The following is a 26,133-nucleotide window of genomic DNA, read 5'->3' as shown; positions in this document are numbered from 1 at the left end:
AAAATTAAAGTTCCTTACAATGTCTTAGTTCAGTAAGTGTAGTTTAGTTTATATTATCAGGAAATAACAATTTTCTTCTGAATCCCAATGAAAACTTCAGCTTTAGAATTTGATAATTTATACAGTATAACTAATAGTAGAAATTGTTCTGGTTTTGTTGTCAAAAATGAAAGTCAAAGTATAATTTTAACAAATTTGGGACTCTAAATTAAAATGCCTTATAGCAATAAAACAGAAAATACAAGGAAACATATACATGTTTATATGTATATATGTGGAATTAACTTAGCTGGAAAGAGGAAGCTTTCACTTTTGTACTGATCTATTTCTGCAAGAGCATCAAGCAGATGTCCTCAATTCACGTGATGCTCTTATGCCTATATTAAAATGATTGTTATCTCATATTATGTAGATTTTTTTTCTTTAGAATTTTCAGAGATTTACTTACTCTTTCCCTCTGTATTTTTGGACTCACCTCTTTCTCTAATCTTAGGAGCAATTGTTATTGCTTTTTATCCCAGAGCAGTTTTTGCTTATATTTCTCATTCAAAGTTTGAGAAAGTAGTTCATATGAAGGAATATTTTTTTTTTCAGAAATAACATATATGAGCTTACATATTAAAGTTTTTTATGGATTCCAGCAGAGCACAGTGGCTCAATCCTGTAACTCCAGCACTTTGGGAGGCTGAGGTGGAAGGATCACTTAAGCCCAGGAGTTCAAGACCAGCTTGAGCAATATAGCGAGACCCTTGTCTCTACAAAAAATTAGCTGGACATGGTGGCATGCACTTGTAGTCCTATCTACTCAGAATACTGAGGCAGGAGGATCTCTTGAGCCCAGGAGTTAAAGGCTACGATGACCTATGATCATACCACTGTACTTCAGCCTGGGAAACAGAGCAAGACCCCATCTCTTTAAAAAAAATTTTTTTTTCATGGATTCAGATCTGAAAAAATATATTTGTATAGTACTGTATTGGTTTTAGAAGAACTACATACCTACGTGAAATTTTTAAGTGTTGAAAGTAAAGCTTCATGTTGAATTTAATTTAGAGAAAGTGTCAGGGGCACTTTGTTAAGCTCACTGCATAATGGGAGACAGAGAGCAAGTTGCCATTTCAAACCTGGAAGTTTCGCTGAGTTTTCATAGGATGTGAAATGAAAAATCCAGGTGATGGTGGGATACTAGGAGGAAAAAAGTGAAGTGAGTTTCACTCAAGTAATTTATAGGTACCATTCATGAATGGTCACTATCCATGATCTTTGACTTTATATATATCTATCGCAGGTTATTTCAAAAACCTTGGAGTTGACACCTTAAAGTTTTTAAAGATTTTTAAAACAGCTTTTCAAGGTATAATTGACCTACAATAAATTGTATATATTTAAAGTGTACAACTTGACAAGTTTTAACTTACACGTAAATACTCATGAAACTGTCATCACAGTCAAGATGATACATTCACCCGATAAGTTCCTCCTACCCCTTTGTAATCCTTCCCTCCTACTCCTACTTCTGTCCATAGGCAACCATCTGTTTTCTGTCACTGTAAATTAGTTTGTGTTTTCTAAAAATTTGTATAAATGGAATCATACAATGCGATTATTTTTCTTGGACTGTCTTTTTTCACTTAGCATAATTATTTTGAGATTCTTCCATGTTGTAGTATCAGTAGTTTTCAAGACAGATTCTTTACACACTTAAGTATTTAGTTCTAACTAAAGTGAGAGCATAGCAAGATGCAATCTGATTTGGGACTTTTAATCATCAGCATTTTAGTCTAGCTAATATGATTATAGCCCACAAGGCATTTTAAACATTCCAGGACTAAGACATTTTATTGTGGTGTGTCTTTGCAGCAGTGATTACTTCATAGTTACTTTTGAAATTAAAGATCACTTCTTTCTTAAATAGATTTATTCCTGATTTTCTGTTGCATTTTGTAGCTCTTCTCAAATGAGGGGATTATATTATTTTGTGCCACTTTAATTTTAGCTTATTGTGGGCATTTTGCTTTAACCTTCATTTTACTTTATGTTCATGAATAATTATATTTCAGAAATTTACTTTAATGGTAGTATTAATTTAAGATAGTGTAGCTCTAGCTCTGTTCAGGTCAGATTATAAGACTTCATGTAACCTGAACCGGTTTCTACATCAGTAAAATGGGAATAATAAGGCATACCTCATGAAGTTTTTAGAGGAGCAAGTATACAGTATATATAAATCACTTAGAAAAATGTTAGAGTGTTCAAATGGAATGATTATTACTCATAATAGCTGTGAAATCTTTATTTGAAATTATATTACTGTATATTTTCAGTTGTCTGAAACTTTGAATGAAGTACTGTCTTGCTGAGTTATTGATAGTGTGGGGATTAAGAGCCTCTGTTAAATACTGATAATGAGAAATCAGAAACCTGTAATAATTTTACTTTTATCATCTGAGCCATCTCTAGTACAGATTATTCGTGTTTTAAAAATAATAGCAGCTGCCATTTGAGTGCTTACTATAAGCAAGTCATTGAGCTTTTTTATATGATATTTTACTCTCAAAATAACTCTGTAGTGTAGATACTGTTATTCTTATTTGCCAGACTTCACAGTGGTTAGAGTAAAAGCTAAGGCTCTGAAAACAGTGCACTATCAGATATGAGCTATGCTTTTTAAAATATCACCATGTTTCTCCAGGTACTGCTTCTATACGAACAGCATTTACATTTTTAGTATCTATAGGATTAGTGTTCTCTTCTCTACCTCACATAACAGGGCCTCTGCACCTTGTAAACATTAAGAAGTCTTAGTGTAGTCTTAGTATCTTACTGATACCTGTTGTAGCTAATCTCTGATATTTTATACCAGTACTAGGCACCTCTGTCTTCATCATTAGTGAAGAATTGGAATGGAAATATTTACAATTTGCTAACAAATGGGAAAATCTTGTTTTAGATCCTTCATAATATTTGAACCTTAAGTTACCCAAAATTAGTTGTCTGTCTCTTTAATAAAAATAATCTGTTTGCCAGGGCATGATAGGGGACCTGTAGTTCCAGCTACTTGGGAGGCTGAGGCAGGAGGATCCCTTGAGCCCAAGAGTTTGAATCCAGCATGAGTAACATAGTGAGACTCTCAAACAAAAATTTCTTAAAAATAAAAATCACCTGTTTGTACTTTTCCTAATTAAAAAGGTAGAGGTGTTTAATATTGTTCATTTCTTTAAAAAATCTTGGCATAGAAGTTGGCAGCCTTTCTGATAGGGTGTAGAGTTTTTACTTCTGTAAGAAGTTAATGTGTACCTATACATTTTACAAATTATAGTTTCTTTGGGATTAATTCAGCATTCACTCCGTGCTTGCTATTGGCAAGTAAGATACTATGCAGATGTGAGTATGAATAGAACAGCCTTACAATGTTAATAATAATAATACTAATAGAATTGCAGCTGCCATTTTATCAGGTACTCATGTGCCAAGTATTATACTAAGCACTTTACATATACTATTTTTTAATGCTTACAGCAACTGTGAGGTACATGCTATTACATCTATTTTATAGTTGGGGAAACTGAAGCTCAAAATATTTTAAAACCTTGCACAAAGTTGCTTATCTTCTGAGTGGCAAAACCAGGCTTTGAAGCCAATTCTGACTCAACAGCTCATATTCCTTTTGCTATTTTGTGATTCTTCAAGAAGTAGTAGGCAATAGGATGGGGTGGGAGAATCACACAGATTATATTATAGACTATATTATAGAACATAATGTGAGTGCTATAAGCAAAGCATAAACAACACAGAAAGCTTAGTAAGAGACATTTTTAATTTGGGTTATGGGAAGGTATCACAAAGAAAATGTTATATGAACTGGGCCTGACAATATAATATCAAAGAAGGCAGACATTCATCTGGGACGTTATATTTATGATTTTAGGATGGAGTTTCATTGTCACTCAGGCTGGAAGTGCAGTGGCATGATCATAGCTCACTGCAGCTTGAAACTTCTGGACTCAAGCAATTGGGAGAGGGTATATTTTAGATAGAGCCAAAAGAACGCAAATTGAGAGTCATTTTCATAGGATAACTGGCACTCTAATATTGTTAAATGGATCGTGGTATATTAGAAGTAGCACTTAGCAGGAGGTGAGGTTCAAAAGAAAGGGTAGCTCTGACTATATCATTCAAGATATAGATATAACCCCTAAAAGGTTTTATCTATTAAGACATACCAGATAGATAATCAAATTTGTCTTTATAGCATTCAGTGATAGTTTTTAATCTTAATTTGGGATTGCAGGGGAAAGGAGGTTTGAGTTGGATGCTTGATTAGTTAGTTTATACTCCATTACTATCTTGGAAGCTCTATGAAGGCAGGTATCTATCTTAATTCACCACTACATCCTCAGCATCTAGCAAGAAGTGCTAGTGTCAAGCACAAAATAGAAACTGAAGAAATGGAAGATAAAAGAATATGAGAAGAAGAGTTAAGAGAAACCAAGGAAGCTGACGTTTAAAAAATTTTGTCTAGAAGTCTCCTAGGTACTTTTTATGACAGTAATTTCCTACTAGAGTAGGTTGTAGAGAGGCTTGCCACAGAGGAGTGTGGTATGTTAGCAATTCTCAATCTGCAATCATTGATTTCTCCAACGATTTATAGTTTAACAAAGTCTCCTTTCAGGCTTCTGTTGTGAGCATATTTCCAGCCTTGCTGTAAAAGGGAGATAAGCCTAGATTTAGAGGTTTGAGATTTAATTAGATTAACAACAAAAAGGTAGCATTTAAGCCTCCCAGAGGAATTGCTATCATTTATGTCTCTGGGTGCTTGAACTGTTAATAGTTACAGTTAATATTTACCTCAGCTAGTTAGTAGGAAATGGTAATAAGGGAATGGGAATTTTTACTGTTTTTTTAGGAAATAGGCGGTTGTGTAGGTAAGGAACTTGTTTTGTAGGGTGTGGGGCCAGTGTAGTGATGGGAGAGAAGAGATGAGAAAGGAAGGTATCAAGGGTTAACTCCCTCTGAAAGCTTTTCTGTAACTATCAGATTGGTCCTTAAAATCTATATCCTTGTAGTATTTTAGTTCTTATTCCTACCCAATTAATTGAGATTGTACTTCTGTATTCCTCTTTCTTCTGCTAGACTAAAAGTTGAGTCTCAAGAGCAGGAATTGGTTTTTTCATCTTTGTGGCTCCATACGTTTTATGTTTAAATGAATTTTGTGTGAAACTGAATGAGTCACTGCTTTAGGTAGTTAACCTCTCTCATGCAGCTGACGTTCTACTTGTAATGACAGAAATGTGACTATTGTAGATTTACTTTGGATTGTTCTAGTGTTCTTTTCCCTGTCCCCACAGGCAGTAAGTAAGGTTGAATGTAAATGGAGAAATTGAACCCTACCAGATACAAATTTTGCCTGGGGCAGGGAAGACACTTTCCTCTTTCTATCTTCTCTACCAGATTGAACTTTACTCCAGGACTCAGAACTGTGGCTAGTTTCACGTTTCCTCACAAGAATTATACAATTTTTCTGAGCAAACATATTCTTGAAACCACATTTATAAACAAAATTATGAAATATGTAATTGTTTCTATGTGCCATTGGCTTATTTGTATAAGCATCTAGTTACTCTTGTTTACCACTAGACAAGGTTTCAGTGAATAGAAGGTGAAGTATTGGCAGAGTTTAAAAATGGGCCACTGACCTGGGTAGTTTCAGTGTGTTGTATGTACCTTAAGCTAATACCAAATAAGCAAATTGTAAAGTTAGGGAACAGGGAGTTGCTTATATAAATCAACTATATCGTGGGACAAATAAGTTTTGATGAATTAGGCTGAGAAGCTGATGTCTACTGAGTACATTTAAAACTTTTTTAAACTCTGAATAGAAATATTAAGTCACATCTTTCTCATCCAAGTTCAGAAGTAAGTATTTGTACTCATTTAATGGCTGTGCTTCCACCGCATCCCTAAGGGCTGAATTGAATGTTTCTTACTCTTTTAAACCTTTTGGTAGAGTTGGATATATTAATCCTATGTTTAAGGCATTTATGTGTTTGTGTGTTCATATTTCAAGAGCAGTACTCTATTATGAAAAGTCTTAATAGTGACTAGGTTTTTGGATGACATTAGTGCTACAGAGAGTAATTTGAGCACTTTTATTTTCTACTGGTGTTTCAAGGAGTGTTTCAAAACTATCTTTAACAGTGTGAAACCACTTTGTTTTTTAGTATCCTTGCCATGAGAAAGAGGATGTGATAAGTTGTCCAACTTATGAAATTCAAGTTACATGTGAATTCTGCCAGGTATGTGTGCCATATTTGGTATTTTTAGCTATTTTTTTATATTTTAGGTTATAAACATTTTCATAGGTTGTTTCTATTAATAAATATTTAGGTTTTTTGATAAGTAAGAATCATTTAGTATGTAGTTTAGCTGATACTCCTATTGTGTTTTTAAATTATCAGACTAAGAGCATCAACATGTACTTAACTATCACAGATATAAATGTGTTTTAAGGTTTTGATTTCTTCTAAAATGAATTCAAAATACTACTAGTCCCATGAGATGTTCTGCGAAAGCATATTCAAATAGCAAATAGCTGTGGCAAAAATGCCATAATCTAGGTGCTCCTCTAGTCACTCCACTTGAACATTTGAAAGCCCTGAAAAGCCCTGCAAAGAAAAGTATACTTCAGCATTTCCCAAGTTTGTTTGGCTACATACCTTATTCGATATAGTACCTACTGACATCTCTATCGACATCTTTTGGGAAACATTGTTCTGAAGGGTTAACAAGCTAATGTTGAAAAAGGAACAATGTTACAGAATTACTAGTTGAATCAAATGTATTTACTATATATAATTTCTAGAAAGAAAGCAGTAAGAAAACAAAAACAAGTTGATGGAAGGAATAATTGGGAACTTTAAGTTGAAATTAAAAAGTAGGAAAATAATCTTTACTCTAAAATGTCTTTTTGTAATTGTTTTATTTAGATCAGGATCCAAAAAGGTCCTTATGTAGAACATTTAGAAATTAAAAATATATATATATCCTTTTTTCATCTAAAGCAGTACCTCCTTTGCTCTTCTTTTTTTCCCCATGACATTTACTTGTTGAAGAGATCAGGTCATTTGTCCTGTGGATTTTTCTATGTATAGACAATCTCTAGCTTCCAATGGTTTGACTTGTGACTTTTGGACTTTATGATGGTGTGATGCCTTAAATCTCTCGCTCCACCTATACTTGGAATCCTGTGAAGTTCAGTCATTTTTAAATATACACTTTATGCTTCGTATCTATGGGGGATTGGTTCTAGGACCTACCACAAATACCAAAATCTGTGGATGCTCCAGTCCCTGATACAAAATGGTGTAGTATTTGCATATAACCTATGCACATCCTTCCATATACTTTAAATCATCTCTAGATTACTTATAATACCTAAAATAATGTAAATGCTATGTCTAAATGGTTGTTATACTGTACTGTTTAGGTCATAATGACAAGGAAAAAAGCCTACATATGTTCGGTATAGGTGCAGTGGTGTTTTGTTTTGTTTTTGAATATTTTTGAGCCAAGGTTCATTGACTCCATTGATGTAGAATCCATGGATACAGAGGATGTACATATTCTTTCATTTTTTTACTGTTTTCTATAGTATGTGTCCTTTTCAAATCAAAGCTTCTCTTAAGTTGTCCTGGAACACACAGTATCTGGGTAAAGTTGTCTATATAATTTTTGTCTTATTTCTTAGTATTTGGTTAGATATACTATTTTGGTTTTTACTTTTTGCTTTTTATTGAAGTATAATTTACATAGAATAAAATGCACTATGTGGAGTAAAATCTGTTTTATCAATCTTTTCTTGTGTGAACATTGCCTTTTTAAGAAACCTTTGCCTACTCCAAAATCAGAAAGATTGTTTCCTAGTTTTTCTTCTAGAAATTTTTTCTTTGCCTTTCACATTTAGATCTATAATCTACTGTGACTTATATTTTTAGTATGTCATGATATAGCAGTCAAGGGTCATTTTTTTTTAACTTATGAATACTTAAATTGATGTAGCATTAAGGCTCTGGAAAGTCCTGCAAAAATGAAGCCCACAGTATAATATGCTTTGGGAAACATTGATCTAAAGGGTTGATAAGCTACTGTTGTGTAAAGGGAATATCACACAGTTACTAGTTGAGTTGAATACTGTTGCTCTATAAAATTTCTAGAACCAGGGATTGAAAAGACCATCCTTTCCCCACTGAACTGCAGTTGAGCCTTTATACAAATCGGGTGTCCTTATGTATGTTTCCATTTTTATACTTCATTTTCCATTGATTTAAATATTTCTCATTGGACTGATACCATACTATCTTAATTATTTTAGTTTTATAATAAGTCTTGATGTCTCATAAGTCCTTTAGCTTGATTACTGTTCTTCAGGATTGCCTTACTTTTGCGTTTCCTTGTAAATTTTAGAATCAACTTCGACATACACATAAAACCTGCTGGGATTTTGGTTGGAATTGTATTTTAATAGATTGATTTGGGCAGAGTAGTTGTCTTATTAACATCAAGTCCTCCAATGCATGAACATGTCACATCCTCCATTTATTTAGTCCTTCTTAATTTCTTTGGAAAATGTTTTGTAGGTGGTTTTTTTTTAATGTATGGTGTACATTTTTCATTAAATTTATTCCTAGGTATTTGTTTTTAGTGTTATAAGTAGAATTAGTGAAATAGAAAGCAAGAGTACAAATGAGTAAATGAAGCAAAAGATTTAAAATTAGCAATAAACCCTTTAGACTGATTAAAGAAAAAGAGAAAGTTAATGATATTAGGAATTTTAAAGGAGACATGACCTCAGATATAGTAGACAAGAAAAAAGTAAGAGGGTGTTATGAATAACTATACCAATACAATATTAAAGTATAGATGTGATGAGCAAGTTTCTGGAGGACAGAATTCTACAAGAATTTTGGTTTATTTAAGGATACTGAATTCATGACTTAAAACTTCTCCACAGAGAACACCCCAGACTCAGATAGCTTCATTGGCGAATTCTTCCAATATTTAAGAAAGGATTAGTATCTATCTTACACAGATTCTTCCAGAGAATAGAAAAGAATTAATAAGACCCAATTCTTCTTATAAAGCCATCATAACCTTGATACCTGGCAAGGTTATCTCTCATGAACATAGATAGATTTAAAAATCTTAAAAGATTAGCAAGTAGAAATTGTTGGTGGTTTATCAATAAAATCATTCATTGTGATTTACCATATAAAAACAATAAAAGAAGAAACAGTAATCATTTCAAGAGATACAGAAAAAACATTTGATAAGTTCCATATCTACTTATGATTAAAACTCTTAGGAAATTGGAAATAGGAGAATACTTTCTTAAATTGATAATGGGTGTCTAAAAAATTAGGTGTATTTTTAAAAGACTATCCAGTATCTGTAAATTGTAATAAAATGAGGTATGCCTATATCAGCAATTCTCATGATGGTCCAAGGACCCTTAAGGGTCCTAGAGATTTTTTAAGGAGTCTGTGAAGTCAAAAACATTTTAATAATAATACTGAGATATTATTTGCCTTTTTTACTGTCATTTTGTCACAGCAGACATGGAGTTTTCTAGAGGAGACATGGCAGTAATATCGCAACAGGTTGAATACAAGAAGCAAATATAAGAATCCAACTGTCTTGTTGTGTTAAGCCAGACAATAAAAGATTTGCAAAAAGTATGAAATAATGCCTCTCTTTCTTACTAAATTTTTTGTTTTGAAAATACATTTAGTTTTCATAAAAATATGTTATACATATTAACATGCAATGAATTCATTGTTATTTTTAAAGAAATTAATAAACTGATATTTTTAGAATTTCTTAGTTTTATTTCTAATTGATCGATATTGATAATAACATAAATGAAAAAGTTCTTTAGGGGTTCTAAATTTTTAAGAATGAGAACTGCTAGGCCATAGTGTCCTTCTCACTCATTTTCTTTTTCTCTTTGTTTTTTGTTTGTTTGTTTGTTTGTTTTTATTTTTCGAGACAGTGTCTCGCTTTATTGCCTGGGCTAGAGTGCCGTGGCATCAGCCTAGCTTACAGCAACCTGAAACTCCTGAGCTCAAGTGATCCTTCTGCCTTAGCCTCCTGAGTAGCTGAGACTACAGACCTGTGCCACCACACCCGTCTAATTTTTTTCTATTTTTCTCTTGCTCAGGCTGGTCTCCAGCTCCTGAGCTCGAGTGATCCTCCCACCTTGGCCTCCCAGAGTGCTAGGATTACAGGCATGAGCCACCATGCCTGGCTTCCTCACTCATTTTCTATTTAAATAAATTTCGTTAGTGGTCAGTCACAGCCAATCTTGTAGAATACTTTTGCTTATATTTATAGATTTGTATACCAGTATGCCTTGGTTTATAAAAATTTAAGAAGCATTGGAAGGATAATATGTTTCTCAGGTAAATAGCAAACATCATGAGGGAATGTTCCAAACTTAGCTATAAAATAGTTTATAGTGCTCACAGATTCTGTAGGTCAAGAATTTAAACAGGACACAATGGGATGGCTTGTCTCTACTTTTTGATCAATGCGTGATCAGATGGGGAAATGTGAATGAATCGTCTCACATCATAGTGGTTGAGTTCTGGGATAGAGCATCCTGACCAGTAGTATATTAGGAGCAAGCAAGTTCCAGATGGCCAAGGCAGAGACTATAAGACTTCTGACCTAGCCTTGTGTCATTTCCACAGTGCCCTATTAGTTGAAGTAGTTATAAATCCATTCAGATTCAAGGAACAAGCTGGTCTGGAACTACTGACCTCAAGTGATCCTCCCATCTCATCCTCCCAAAGTGCTAGGATCACAAGCATGAGCCACCGTGCCTGGCCAAAAAGCAAACTCTTAAATTCCTTCTTAAAGTTACACCTTTTCCTATGTTGGAAGCACTATGGATAACTCAAAGGGAGGTACAAAAATAAAAGAGAAATAGGTCCCAGAGGAAGGTGATCTCTCTTCCCAGTAAAAGAGATAATATTTACATAACAAAATCTCTATCTCTAACTCTAATCTCTTTCTAAATCTTACTTCCAACCCCTTTGTTAGTGGTATAACTTAATCTTCTGAGTACAAGTTCAAAGCCCTTGACAATATTTTATGTTGTTTCCTCCTAATGTATCAAAATTTCGTCAAAGGTTTCATATATCTTGTTTTTAGGAAACTCATGCTGGTTCACAGTCACAGTTTAAAGTTTTAAGCATGTACATAGTGATCACTGAGAATATAAAAGATTTCCTGGAAGTCATAGTCAACCTTATGTATAGAATTAAGAATTTGTAAAATGTGTGAACAAATTTTTCTTGCTTTATCTAAAGTTTTATTGCTATAATTGTCAAATAGCCTATGGACAACTTGATATTACACTCGTAGGTGTAAGAATGACACTTGAGGAAACATTCTGGTTTCTGCTCCAACACATAAAGAGCTTTAAAGTCATCACTCCTGTCTTAACAACAAGAAAAAAGCTGAAAATCATCAACTCTTCTTAGATCCGTCAGAGAATTGAGGTCACAGGGAAATTCATTACTCTGAAAGGTAGAGGCTAAGGCAGATACCGAGAATCACTAGTTTACCAGAAGCAGAAGCCTGCTGATGGAGCCAGTAGAGTTAGGAATACTTAAACTATTATATAATTGACCAATTGCCAGAGGCTCATTATAGGCTAGCTTAAGTTAAAAATCCTGTAGCCCAGTCATAAGGGGAGTGGGAATAGACATACTTGCCTTTGTTTTAGTTACAGGGTCCCCGCTAGGATCTCAGGGTGAAGACTGTAAGAGAAAAAAAAAATCTAGCTTCCAGCAGGAAAAGGAAGAAGGGGGACGGGATGTAAAGCTGAGAAGAACTTGTAAAGCTCACAGCCCAGAGCCCAGGGACACAGGTTCACTAAAACACTGAAACCTAACCTCATAACCATATCAGTCAGGCTCCTGTATGATAACAGTGCAGTGTAGCTCAAAGCTCAGACCTCATTTAAGAAGTCTGTAAGGAAACCCAAAGACAGGAGAAATAAAAACAAGGACACGATAGAGGGTGTTTTAGCTTCAGCAAACAATAAACACAGCCTAACTCCTACCAGACAAACATAAAACCTCACACAAAAGCCTATATATTTTATGTTTATATAGTATGATCCTTGAAAGACTGCATAGTATTTGCTCATTTAATTTTTTTGAATGAATGAAAATTTATTCATTTCACCATAAGTGCTTTTACACTGTTGAGCAGGAGTTAACCTGATAGAGCAGTGTTCCTAACCTTTTTTCTATAGTGCAAGATCTGCATGTTACATGTATTTGTGTATTCATAAGAAAGTGGAAGATAGTTAAAATGTCAGCAGGTGTTTTATTTCACGTTCAAACAGAAAAGTTAATAAGTTTAGTGAAAGTCAAATGTTGAGATTAAATTATTCCTTACTTAAAAATATATACTGTGAAGTGTTTAGCCATCTCTTCATGTTTGATTATAGGCAATACAAGGACCTGTGGAATATGAGTGATGACAAACCCTTTCTGTGCACTGCGCCTGGATGTGGCCAGGTAACATAAAAATTATTTTAAATCATTTTTATATATTCCCACTTATTACAACACTAATGACTGAATATATTATCATTAAAAGGATTTTCTTATTATGTTTTATAAAATTTTCGAGTTAGGATGGAAAAGAAACCCAGAAAACTTTTAGAAAAGAAATTCTTCTTTTTCCTCAGTAGCATATCTGAGTTTTAGAAAATACAATGTAATATGGGGGGAATAGTTTTATCTTGTAATGGAAAGATGGAAGCCTGGACAAAAATCCAGGATTTAAAAGTGTATTAATTTGACTTTTATTGGTTGAAAAATCACTGATAAGCTGCCTAGTGGAAATTCAGATATACATTGTCTTATGAGAATTATCTTACTCAACTCTTATGAAATTAACTGATATTTACCTCTGACAGTATCACTAATGTATTAATGTTCTTAAGCTAACATCTTTAATATGGAGCATGTATGGAAGCAATTTCAAAAATATTTTAGTTTGAGATAATAATATTTTATTATTTTATAACAGGCCATTAAATTATTAATCTATTGCTGTTTTCTAATCTTACAATAACTGGACACTAAAGAAGAATGAAAGAATAAATGTAATGTGTAGTGAAGTTACAAAGTACTTCAATATATAAACTATAAATCATAAGTAAGCATTATTGGCTTTTATTGGTTGATCATTGGTTCTCATTTATTTTCTTTGGTTTATATTCTTAAAGCTGCATATACTTTGTGTACCATTTGATAAGTTTTAACATATGTATATACTCATAAAATCATCACAACTTTCAAATTAGTGAAGAATGTTGCCCAAAAAGTTTCTTCATGCCTATTTGTAATCCTTCTCACCCCTTCTACCCTTGTCAACTACTGATCTGCTTTCTGTCACTGTAGATTTATTTCATTTTCCAGAATTTTACATGAATGAAATCATATAGAATGTACATTTGTCTGGATTTTTTTCATTCATCATAATTTATGATTTCTCTGTGTTATGTGACTATTAGTTAATTCCTTTTCCTTGAGTAGTAATATTTCATTATTCTACAGTTTATCTGTTTACCTATTCATGGATATTTGGCCTATTTCCAGCTTTTAGTTACTATTTTAAAAAGCTGGTGTGAATATTCATATACAAGTCTCTGTATGGATACATGCTTTCATTTCTCTTGCGTTAATACTACCATTATAATGATAAAATTATATGATAGATATATGTTTAACTTTTTAGGAAATTGCCAAACTGCTTTCCAAAATGGTTATACCACTTTACATTCCCACCAACAATGTGTGAGAGGTCTTATTGTGCCATATCCTTTTCAACACTTGATGTTGTCGGTTTTTTAGATTTTAGCCATCCTCATGTGGGTAGACTGATATCTCATTGTGGTTTTAATTTGCATTTCTTTGATGACTAATAACATGATGAGCTCATATGTTCATTGGCCATTTGTATACCTTACTTTTGATGAAGTATCTTTTCAAAACTTTTGCCGACTTTTAAAATTTGTGTTGTCTTTTAACTATTGAGTTGTAGGAATTCTTTATTTATACTGGATACCATCTTCTGTCAAATTTTTTTTTCAGGTCTGTGGTTTGCATCTTTGTTTTCATAACATCTTTTGATGAATTGGTCTAATTTTAATGAAGCCTAATGTATTAATTTTTCCTCTTTTTTGATTGTTGCTTTCTGTGACTTGTCTAAGAAACTTTTGCCTACCTTAGGTCACAAAGATATTCTCCTTTGTTTTACTCTAAAAGCTTGGCTTTTTTCATTTAGGTCTCTTCCATCTTGAATTAATTTTTGTGTTGTGTCGTGAAGTAGGGGTGGAGGTTAACTTTTTTTTGATGTGGTTTTTCAGATATTCCAGCACCATTTGTTGAAAAGATTTTTCTTTCCCCATAAAATTGCTTTGTCTCCTTTAATGAAAATCAAGTGAGTGTGTGTGAATCTGTTTTGGGGCTTTGTATTCTGTTCCATGCATTGGTCTGTCAACTTTTATGCCAATACCACACTGTCTTGATTACTCTAGCTTGACAGTTAGTATTCCAGTCAGTTAGGGTAAGTTCTCCAATCTATTATGGTTCTCCTTTTTCAAGATTGTGTCTTTTAATTTTTAGTATTCTGGTGAGGATAAGGTGGTATCTCCTAATTTTAGTTTACGTGGTATCTAATGTTGAGCGCAACGTAAGGGTAGGAGTTATCAGAGTTGATGCTATTTTAATTAGGTTGGTCAGGGAATGCAGCTCTGTTAAGGTGATGTTTTAACATGAAGAAAATATGGAGCAAATCCAACTAAAGGTGCAGCAAATGTAAGGCCCTGAAAAAGGATAGGTTTGTCGTGTTTAAGAACAGAAGACAACTATTGTGTGGCTATAGCATATAATGATCAATGAGAAGACTGATAAGAGATGAGGTCAGAGAGGCAGGAACAAAAGACATTTCCTGTAGGGCCTTGTAGACTGGGATAAGGGGTTTAGGTTTCATTCACAGAGCAATGAGAAGCTATTGCTGAGGTAAGAGTGGAAGCAGGGAGATGAGGGACCAGTAGCAGTCCAGGTGAGAGAGGATGGTGGTTTGGAGTAGGTGGTAACAATTGGATGTACGGAGGAATAGACTGATCAGACATATATATTTTAGAGATATTTTTATATACATTTTTCTATAAAATTAAGATCTAAAAACTACAATTCTCAGAATCCTTTGCAATTACACTTCTAGGTATGACTTTAGGTTCCACCAACCAAATTTATTCTTCTGATAAATCAGATTTACTTTAACGTTTTGGATTTGGTACTGAATTAAATGGAGAGAAAAGTCATATTACTCAAATTATCCATTTTGTTGGTTTGAATTGAACAGACACAACATGATTTTGTAATCCTTGGATTACAGCTAATACAATATATTCTTAGAGCCAGCCTTTAGACAATGACCAGTTTTGCCATGTTGTTCTAGGTATCATTCTTGGAGACACAGTCTCAAACAAGCCCTTACCTAATTCCTTCTCCTGATTTTCTTCTGCTTAAAATAGTTAAAATGATTTATGTTATTTTTTTATTAACTCTTTACTAATCATACACATGCTGTGTATCATACACATAACATGTTGTTAATTTTAAAATCATTACATTAAATATACATAAATAGAAGAAAAACCAATTGCTAAACATTAGAACATATGTGTATGTAGAAACTGTTTCTTAAAAGACCTCTCTAACATTAAATATATATGAAAAAAACATTAAGAAGTTAGAATTATTTTTTTTTTATTTCGGCATATTATGGGGGTACAGATTTTAAGGTTTCAATAAATGCCCTCCCCCCCCCAACAAGTCTGAGTTTCTAGCATGACCATCCCCCAGATGGTGCACATCTCACTCCTTATGTATATATATACCCGCCCCCTCCCCCTCCCACCTGCCCCATACCCTATTACTGTGGTACCTATGTGTCCACTTAGGTGCTACTCAGTTAATACCAGTTTGCTGGAGAATATATCTGGTGCTTGTTTTTCCATTCTTGGGATAAGAAGTTAGAATTATTTTTTAGACTTCCTACTATTAAAGGAAGTTAACATTTATTTCCATGTCCACTTTCCCATCTCCTGATGTCTGATAAATTCTATTATTTTTTACATTATCAAGATTTATAATACTTACATTTTCTCAAGATTGGGAATACTTAAATTTTGTCTTATCTGTAATTCCCATACTTGCTTAGCTTTATTTCTATGTCAAAATAGTATAGATAGAGAAGAAGGGTGAGAACTAAGCTTTAGAACATTCCATTGTTTAAAAGTCAGAAACAGGGAGAATGTAGCATGAGAGGAGGCTAAAAAGCAGCAGCCAATAAGGAAAATTGAGTCCTGGAAGTCAAGTAGAAAAAATATTTCAAAGTGGGGGAATAATATAGGATAAAATGAGGATTCAGTATTTACTGTTGGATTTAGAGACCTTGTTAAAAGTAGCTTTCAGTGAAGCAGCAGTAACAACAGTGTGATTGGAGTAGGTTGAATAGAGAAAAGGGAAAGCACCAGAAATGGAGACATTATAGGACAGCTCTTACTTGGAGTGTAGCTTAAAGAGAATAGGTATCTTCAATGTAGGATTGAAGATGGAGCTTTTTTGTTTGTTTTACATTTTAAGATGGGACCATCACAGCATATTTGGCACTGCTAAGAGATGTACCATTGTAGGAGTGTGGTCCTTAAGTAGCTAAGAGGATGGGATCCAGGGGTTTTTGTTTGTTTGTTTGTTTGTTTGTTTGTTTTGAGACAGAGTCTCAACTTTGTTGCCCTGGGTAGAGTGCAGTGGTGTCATCATAGCTAATTGCAACGTCAGAGTCCTTGGGTCTAGGGATCCTCCTGCCGCAACCTCCCAAGTAGCTGGGACTACAAGCATGCACCACCATGCCCAGCTAATTTTTTCTGTTTTGGGTAGAGGCTAAGTTTTCTGGTTTTGGTAGGGTCTTTGGGTCTTGCTCTTGCTGAGACTGGTCTCAAACTCCTGACCTCAAGCCATCCTCCTGCCTCAGCCTCCTAGTGTGCTAGGATTACAGGCATGAGCCCATGCCCAGACCAGGTTTATTTTTAAAACAAAATTGGGACCATACTGCGCAGTTTTTTATTTGGATGACCTGTGTATCATGAGCATTTTGTGTGTTGAGAACATGCTTTTAAATCGCTATGTAGTATTCTAGCAATAGCTAGAGCATATCCCTTAATTGATTTACCTATTCTGCTGTTGTGAACTTTTAAATTAATTTCAGTATTATAAGCAATATTGTGGTTAGTATCCTTCTATGTAGTCCTTTGTATGCATCTCTAATTAGTTTCTGAAAATACGTTTTAGAACTAGAATTATTGGATTAAAATATATACATATTTCTAAGGTTCTTCATATGTTTTGTCAAGTTGTTTTTAAAAACTAAATCAATTATTTCTTATTCTTAGTTTAATTCTTGCTAATAGTGGCTGTTTTAAACATGAATACTTCAATTCTGAGTATTATTTTTGGGGCCTATATTTGTTCCCTAAAATACTTAAAATAATCTCTGTGTTATAATACTACCTTGTAGTTATTACTGTCCATAATATAACCTGTTTAATGTCAACATCATCCATTTGTTAAATCCTGCTGAGAGCAGAAATAGTTTAGTCTTTCTTTAGATTGAAATAATATTTCCTAAGAAATTGAAGTTTCTAATTATAATTGATTTTAGAAGCACCAATTTGGTTGTGGTAGTACAAATTATTTTTTGTCACCAGTAAACAGTGACATTATTCTGAGTTTGAATTTTAGCTTCAACACATTTAATGGACTTAGTTAAATTTAAATTTCAAATAGATTTTTTACAATTTAAAATGTATTTTGTTGATAATACCACTTCAGAGAGAGACCAATGGAAATCAATGCTAAGAGTTTTAACTATAGACTTTTGCTACTAAATCTTTTCTTTCTTTTTTTTTCTTTTTTTTTTTTTGAGACAGAGTCTCACTCTCTTGCCTGGGCTAGGGTGCAGTGGCATCAGGCTAGCTCACAACAACCTCAAACTCCTGTCCTCAAGGGATCCTCCTGCTTCAGCCTCCCAGGTAGCTGGGACTACAGGCATGCGCCACCATGCGTGGTTAATTTTTTCTATTTTTAGTTGTTTAGCTAATTTCTTTCTATTTGTAGTAGAGACGGGGTCTTGCTCTTGCTGAGGCTGGGCTCGAACTCTTGAGCTCAAGCAATCCTCCTGCCTCCCTCGGTCTCCCAGAGTACTAGGATTACAGGCGTGAGCCACCACTCCTGGCCTTAAATCTTTTCTTATATGCCTAACTGTTAGGAATTCCACAGAAAGAGTTTTGTTAATTTCATTTGTGTTAATGTTCTATTGGATTTAGTAAAGATGAGATAATTTAGTGAAAGATTCATTTAACATTGGTACTCTTTTATATTACTAGTGATATCTTTGCTTTGGCATCACTCATTGAAAATTGTTTCTTTGGTAGAATGTTTATGTTATAAGCTATTTTACAGAGGAGATAAAGATACATTTTATATTTCGTCTAAAGTCTCAATGAAGGTATATGAGAGAGAGACAGTGTATGTGTGAGAGTGAGAATGAATCAGTAACTTCCTGCTGTTGAATAGAGTCCTTTAACAAGTGAAAGAAATAGTAAAAAGAGCTATTGGCATGATGGCTTGAAAACTTACTTGTGCCTATTTAATATGTTAAATAGGAATAATCAGTATATCATGGATGTGAATATATGTATTAAATGTAGAATGACTGATTTCTTAGGAAGTGGGTTCTGGTAAGAGTGGTCAAGCCTTAGTATCACAGATTTCCCAGATACTAGAACTTAATTTATTATAGAAGCAACTGATTCACTTCCTTCCATCTGTCAGGTTACCCTTCCTTTTTAACCTTTTAAGATAGATGGTTACCTATCCTGCTGGGGACCTATCCAAAAAATATTTTTTTGCTGTTTTTCCCATTGTTTATTGAGCTGTATGCTCAAGGTCTTATTCTTGTTTAACAAAATATTTTTGGTTTTGTGCTCATTTATAGCATTTGCATTGGGGTTGTGCTTTGAATTGCTATGAAGAAAAATTTTATGAATTCAGTATGCTGGCATTGCTAATAATACCATTATAATTTTTCTAGAAAATTTATTTTTAGAATACACCTTTTAATTTGGCTAGGAAAGCAATTTACATAGATTCTGCAAAAATTTTTATCTTAGTTTGTAATACATACTTTATAAATATTTGTTTAGAAAAGAATACATTTCTTTCATATATATAAAACTTTTTTAGTGACTGCCTTTTTACAAGATTGCCTTTTCACACTGTCTTTTTAAGTTTCTGGTTAAAAGCAAATAAATTTTGTCAGATGATAACCAAGGTCAAATTTGCCAAGGTATCAAGTGCCAATTTGAGTGTATTTTGTCCTTTGCATTGGAAAGTATTGCTATCTATATGTATATAGATAATACCATTATACAGTCAATAATCCCTTTATAAAGTAGCATTTAGGTAAATTTGATCTGTGCATCCTGTGTGAGTTTATGAATGCATAGTCCTTGCATTTCCCCTTTTAATGTTTGTATGATCATAAATACTTGTTAGGTTCCTTCTAGCCACTCCTTTTAACTTTAGAATGCAGCTTGGTGCCATTTTCATACATTTTGTATATAACACAATGTTATTCATTCTATAGGTAGTTGTGCTTTGATTGGAATATTTCTGGTCAAACTAAGCAGGGGATACTGGTGGAATAAAATTTGTAGGAGAAAACTTTCCAAGTTCTTACCTATTAGTTTTGCTGACTTTTCAGTTTTAAAATCAGGGACCTTTGCCAAAATGCATTCATTCACAAATGCTTAATGATTGCCTTCGGTGGAAAAGACACATTGTGAGTTTCTTTGGAACTTAAAATGAATCTTGCTTTAAGGTGTTTTTAGTGTGGACTATAAGACATACATACATTTAAAACTAATACAAAGTATAAAAAGTAATAAAATAATATTAGCATACCACATAGATGTGCTTATTCAGCAGTCTGTCAAAAGTACCACTACTTCTTATTCCTCCAAATTTGGGAGGGATTGTTACAGTAATAAAGTAATGGGAAGATAATCCCTGGGTTATGGTCCCAGTGCCTGAAATTGGTGCTCAGTAAATGTCTGAAGAGTGAATGAATGAAAAAGTCAAGTGATGGAAGTACTGTTGCATCCAAACACTCTACTTCAATGGGAATACAGACATGTTGTGAAGTGAGATTCCTAAACAATAGTTAATTTTCCGTTGGTGTGTGAAATAATATAAACACTGAGTGATAAAATATAGCCAAATTAAATGAAAGCTTAATTCACCTTGATCAACAGTTTGTGGTTCGAGGTGAGATATTTTCCTTCCTTAGATTGATCTTTAAGATTCAGCTCTTTATTGTAATATGCTTATTCTTTCAGTTAGCAATTATTAAGTGCATACTACATATTAAACTTCGGGGACCATAGTAGGAGCTCTGCCTATAATATTGTGCTATAACCAAGGCATTGTGCAGAGCATACCGGGGCAGAAATGAGAGGCTTTAGTTTCTACAGGCAGAGAGCTAGTGGTCTAGGCTAAAGATGATATAGGTACTCAGTGTTATACATTTTTAAAAAATTTAGAATAAAAAGTATAATGGAAAAATAGTTTCTTTATTTTAGATTGTTTTACTGTCACCCTAAACTATTATTAGTTGCATGGAAGGATGTAATGAATTGGGTAAGTGGAGGAGACCACAAGAGAAAGCATCCATTTTGATGGTTTGAGCAAACCAAATTCAAGTATATGTATTTGAACATCCCCATTTGTGAGGTTGTAGACTAAAGAGTGAGTTGAGATCTATTAATTTGGAATTTTAAAATTATTGCTCTGAAATAAAAAATAAATGCTCCTTCTTTTCAGTTATAAATGTTGCTTGATGAGCATCTTCATAAAGGTTGATGTTCAGAAACAGGAGGTATAATACATTTATTATATTGTAATCATAAATGTTACCTTTGGCATGCAGGACTTACCCAAATTAAGTGTAGAAAAATATGGATAGCTTTTAAAATAAAATTATCTGAAAATTAATTCTGCTTCATTTTTTCTATAAAAACTCTGATAAAATCATTTTGGCTACTTTGTTAAAATTTTTATTTTAAAATGAACTGCTTTATTATTGTGTTGGTTGCTATTTTTCATTGAATTAAAATAAAGGCATTCTTTTTTATGCAGTAACATAGAGAATCTTATTTTTTAATTGTCTAGGAATAATATTTATATTAAAAAGTCTCATTTAAAAAGTGGTAAGTAACCTCAAGTCTAGGTAAATACAGTACTTTCTTCAAAAGTAATTGTACCATGGAGTAAACATAATATTCCTAGTATCATATTACAAAAAAAATAATCGTGGTCTATTTTTAGTGTCCAAATGAAATTTATATAAAGCTTTTTTGCCTCAGGTTTTATTTTTAAATGCTCTCAAATGAGTTATGTGACCTAGTAATATATCAGTATTGCTTATTCTTGGGTAATAGATTTCTCAATGATTGTCTGAAATCTAGTATGCTTATCTATACTAACAATAATAGTTTCTTTTATAGTTTACAAACTATTTCACTGTTAATGGAGGTTTTACATGTTGTGGAAATGAATTTCCTTATCATTTTACTTATTTGATCAAATTGAAAATCTTAACTATATTTTAAAACTTTTTGCCACAGCGTTTTACCAACGAGGATCATTTGGCTGTCCATAAACATAAACATGAGATGACACTGAAATTTGGTCCAGCACGTAATGACAGTGTCATTGTGGCTGGTTAGTATATGCTTTTATTAATAGCTTATATACATATTTCACCTGGAATGTGCACAACTTTTGTGTATTCTCTGTAAATAATATAGTCTGGTGATATTCCAATGACTTCATTTACAGTAAATGTTGGCAACATGTATTTTACCCATTACATTTCCATGTTTCCTTCTGACCATTCATTTCACTTTTTGTGTGGTTTTCAAACATAGATTTCAATGTCAATTTTGTGGAAGTTAATTAGAATTCTGGGAACATTCATGCCATCTACAAAGTTTACATTTAACTGTGATAATTGAACTAATGTGGTATTTAGTCAGCATTTCTTTTATCTGTCTTGTACACGTGGTCTACAAGGCTGTGTGAAGATAGAAAATGATCAAGCTCCTCTTGTTGGAGAAAGAGCAATTAGCAGACTTTTGTTCATTAGAATTTTGTTAATATTTCTTTTCAGACTAAACATTTGTATTACTAAAATACTTTCAATAAAGTGGGCCTAAATTCAGTCAATGCTTGTTTTTGTGTATTGACTCTCTGAACTGTTGATCCTATGAACTACAGTATAACCTAAGCAGATAATTATTTTTCACAATATATGAAAAGAGGAGCCCAATTCATGCATTGGTTTATTGTCATTCCATGCTGTCTTATCTGCTCTTTTTTGGTATATAAATATATATACACACACATCTATGTATATGTATACACACACATACTATGTGTAATTTCACTACATTTATATATTTTATGAGTAAGTATTGTGATAAGAAAAGTCTTATATAAAATTTTATATAAATTTCAGACCTTTTGTGTTATACTTAATGCATTTGCATACCAAATATTCAAATTAACTCTAGATTTTTCTTTTCTCTTGTAAAGCTTAGGTTATTTGTAAGTCTGGAATTATAGCTGAATACTGTTAACACTTTTAAATTATTAATCAGTATAGTAATGCTTTAGATAGAAAATAAGGCAAGTATTAGATGGTTTTTCCCATATTTTCAGTATCAGAATTTTTGTAATGAAGAAATTAGAGGTAACAAAAATTTGATAATTTATTCAAAAACAATTTATGGAGGAAAAAGATAGAGGAACTTTTAGTATATCTTCAATTCCATAAGTAAAAAGAGGAAGAAAAGAGTGAAGTATGCTTTTCTTTATAGTATTGTACATTAGATGTTAAGAGCTAGAACCAAAAAATGTAAGCAAGCAATATAGCAGTAATAACTTTAAAAGTTCACTCTCCTAGGCACGAAAATCTTCGTTTCTCTGAAACTTACTGCCTTAGCTTAATCCCTCTCTCTTCTTAACTCAAAAATGTTTTGAAGTTGGTTTTTAGAAATTACTTTCCTGTCTGATTACATTTAATACAGTAGAAAAACAGGACACAATCAAACACAGTGCTCATCTTTGTTTTTGTTTTTTTAAATAAGACAAGAGTTTTAAAAAAAACTCTGTAGTGGCCCAGTCATAGCTTACTGCAGCCTCAAACTCCTGGGCTCAAGCAATCGTTCTCCCTCAGCCTCCCGAGTAGCTGGGACTACAGGCACATGCCACCACGCCCAGCTAATTTTTTCATTTTTTTGTAGACAGGGAGTCTCACTTTGTTGCCCAGGCTGGTCTCTGACTCCTGGGCTCAAGCCATCCTCCTGCCTCAGCCTCCCAAAGTGCTGGGATTATAGGCGTGAGCCACCACGCCTGGCCCCATTTTTTGAACTAACATATTTTGAGATAAAAAATATGGCATTACTGTATAAATATAATACATGATGTGTGTGGTATATATTTGATGATCCATATGCAGTCTGCATGTTAAATGATTATGCCTATGTTGACTTTTAAGACTTTTCCCTCCCTTTAACATAAGAGCCTTCTAATGAGCTTAGATAGACAAACCCTTTGGGTGTGAACAGAAGAGTCAAATTTGTGTTTGACTTATTAATTCAGTATCATGGACTTAAGCTGATACATATACACTAGGCCTTTAGTATGATTTTGGAGGTTTTTTAGGGGGTAGGAGTAGAGAATATGTTAAAGACTAATAGATAAAATTAGGACACAATAGAGTCCCTTCTGTAATTCTGATATTACTAACAGTGCCTTAGACAGGCCTGTATTTTGTCTAGTATGTATGACATTGGGTTATTTTAGTGTTAAATATGTTTATATATAGTAAAAATATTATTACTCTAGATATGGATGGGGGCAAAGATAATGAGTAATGCCCATTGTGGGAACACAATAATTAACAAATATGTGAATTTTAATTTCACAAAAGATTTTGTGAGTATGTAATCTTAAACCAGGAAGTCATCCTTAATAATTTTAATTTAATTTAGGCTAGATCTCTCATGTAACATGCAAGATTGGTGCTCTATAGTATATAAAGTGTGAATAGAGTTTGAATGTGCTACCAACTCTAATATATATAAGTAGCCTTGAAGTTAATAAGACTAAATGGGCAAAATTTATAAACTTGCTATTTTTCATTCAGCCTGGGCCTTATCTGGCATTTGTTGTAGCTAGAACATGTACTCTCAGTACATAGGTTAATGTACATAGCATGAGTACATAGTCAGTATTTCATGTTGTAAGAAAGTAGACTTAACTATTTCTCTACTGCCTAGAAATTGAGTTAGAACATTCTGCAGACATGTGACTCATACCCTTTGTACCAAGCTTGCAAAAGGCGTTAAAATAGAAAATTACTTTTAGTAGCTAGTACTAAAAAGGGTTTTGTTTTGTTATGGTTTGTTTTTAGGGCTCTTATTTTAACTTTTTCTTCCTTGTAGTATTTTGATCTGCCTGCTAAAGATTCTGTTTTATCTTAAGCTTACTTTCATAATAGATTATGAATAACTAATGGAAGGACCAAGTTAAAGCAAATATACATGCTCTTATCCTAGTTCTTTTCTAAATTGCATGTATTTAAACAATTGTAGTTATATTATAATAACATAAATTTTAAAATATTCTTAATACTATGTCAAATAATGATAATAGTTTATCATCTTGAGTAGATGATGTTTATGCCATTCTACTCAGAAGGAGTGGACTAAGGAGCAAAAAGGACTTCTTTCATGTTTTTATGGTTCATAAAGTTGGAGGAGATAATCTTGAAGTGCAACAAAAACTTAACCAAATTTTGTTTGCTTTAAAGGAAGAGGTCTTTCCAAAGAGAGAATTAACAACTGATTGAACCAGTCCTGCTAATTTGTTAACTTATTAGCTATATTTTAGAGTCTTAACATGATACTTAAAATCTATGCCATTACTTCTTGATATTTATTTCAGATCAGACCCCAACACCAACAAGATTCTTGAAAAACTGTGAAGAAGTGGGTTTGTTTAATGAGTTGGCAAGTCCATTTGAGAATGAATTCAAGAAAGCTTCAGAAGACGACATTAAAAAAGTATGTTGTTAACCATGAAATTCAAAAAGAGTACTTCTGACAGAAAAGTATCATGATAGTTCATGCTTCCTGCTTTCTTAATTTACACATGCTGATTGACTGTTTTGAACTTATAACTTTTTCTTTATTGTTTGCATTTTAGATGCCTCTAGATTTATCCCCTCTTGCAACACCCATCATAAGAAGCAAAATTGAGGAGCCTTCTGTCGTCGAAACAACACACCAGGATAGTCCTTTACCTCACCCAGAGTCTACTACCAATGATGAAAAGGTTAGGTATTTGTATTTGTGGTAGAAATGTAAACTAAAGGGAAAATGTAGTACCCAAATAAAGTTTAATATTTAATCTCCATAAAATGTTAATGTATTACATTTTACATAATTCAGTGTCAGCTTACAATAGTTTTTCTATTTGAAAGCCTATGAATGCTCAGATATTTCAGGTAAAGAAGACTGTATCTTTATAGATAATAACCTTTTTACTATACACAGAAAAATACCTAGGGGAGAATAGCAGTCATTTTAGATAAAACTGTTATTTTAAAAGGATATTTAAACTTATAAATCTAATTAATTTTTCTAGGTTTTGCTATTTTATACTTAGTTACTTTTATACAGCGAAGGTGTAAGAATATATACTAGAAAATGTTTGAACAGTGATTATTTAGATTTTTAAAGGGTTATGGGTCTATTTAGTCATTCTTAGCAATGGATCTTTGGTAGCAGCAATTAAGATGATGATACTACCAGGCACAGTGGTGGGTACCTATAGTCCCAGCTACTCAGGAAGCTGA

At 33.1% G+C, this 26,133-nt stretch overlaps 1 protein-coding gene across 1 annotated transcript in view; it reads left to right on the top strand.

The window, feature by feature from the left end:
• ATF2 (activating transcription factor 2) overlaps positions 1-26,133 on the top strand; it is an 89,958-nt gene that overhangs the window by 23,614 nt on the left and 40,211 nt on the right. Inside the window, exons 3-7 of the mRNA XM_020288368.2 lie at positions 6,222-6,296; positions 12,521-12,590; positions 21,836-21,932; positions 25,221-25,339; positions 25,482-25,610. Of these exons, the coding sequence (XP_020143957.2) occupies positions 6,265-6,296; positions 12,521-12,590; positions 21,836-21,932; positions 25,221-25,339; positions 25,482-25,610 (447 nt within the window). The 5' untranslated portion in view covers positions 6,222-6,264. The remainder of the gene's footprint in view (positions 1-6,221; positions 6,297-12,520; positions 12,591-21,835; positions 21,933-25,220; positions 25,340-25,481; positions 25,611-26,133) is intronic.

Source organism: Microcebus murinus, chromosome 8 (genome assembly GCF_040939455.1).
Source record: "Microcebus murinus isolate Inina chromosome 8, M.murinus_Inina_mat1.0, whole genome shotgun sequence".
In the NCBI taxonomy this organism is placed as follows: domain Eukaryota; kingdom Metazoa; phylum Chordata; class Mammalia; order Primates; family Cheirogaleidae; genus Microcebus; species Microcebus murinus.
This window is presented reverse-complemented; position numbering and strand designations above follow the sequence as displayed.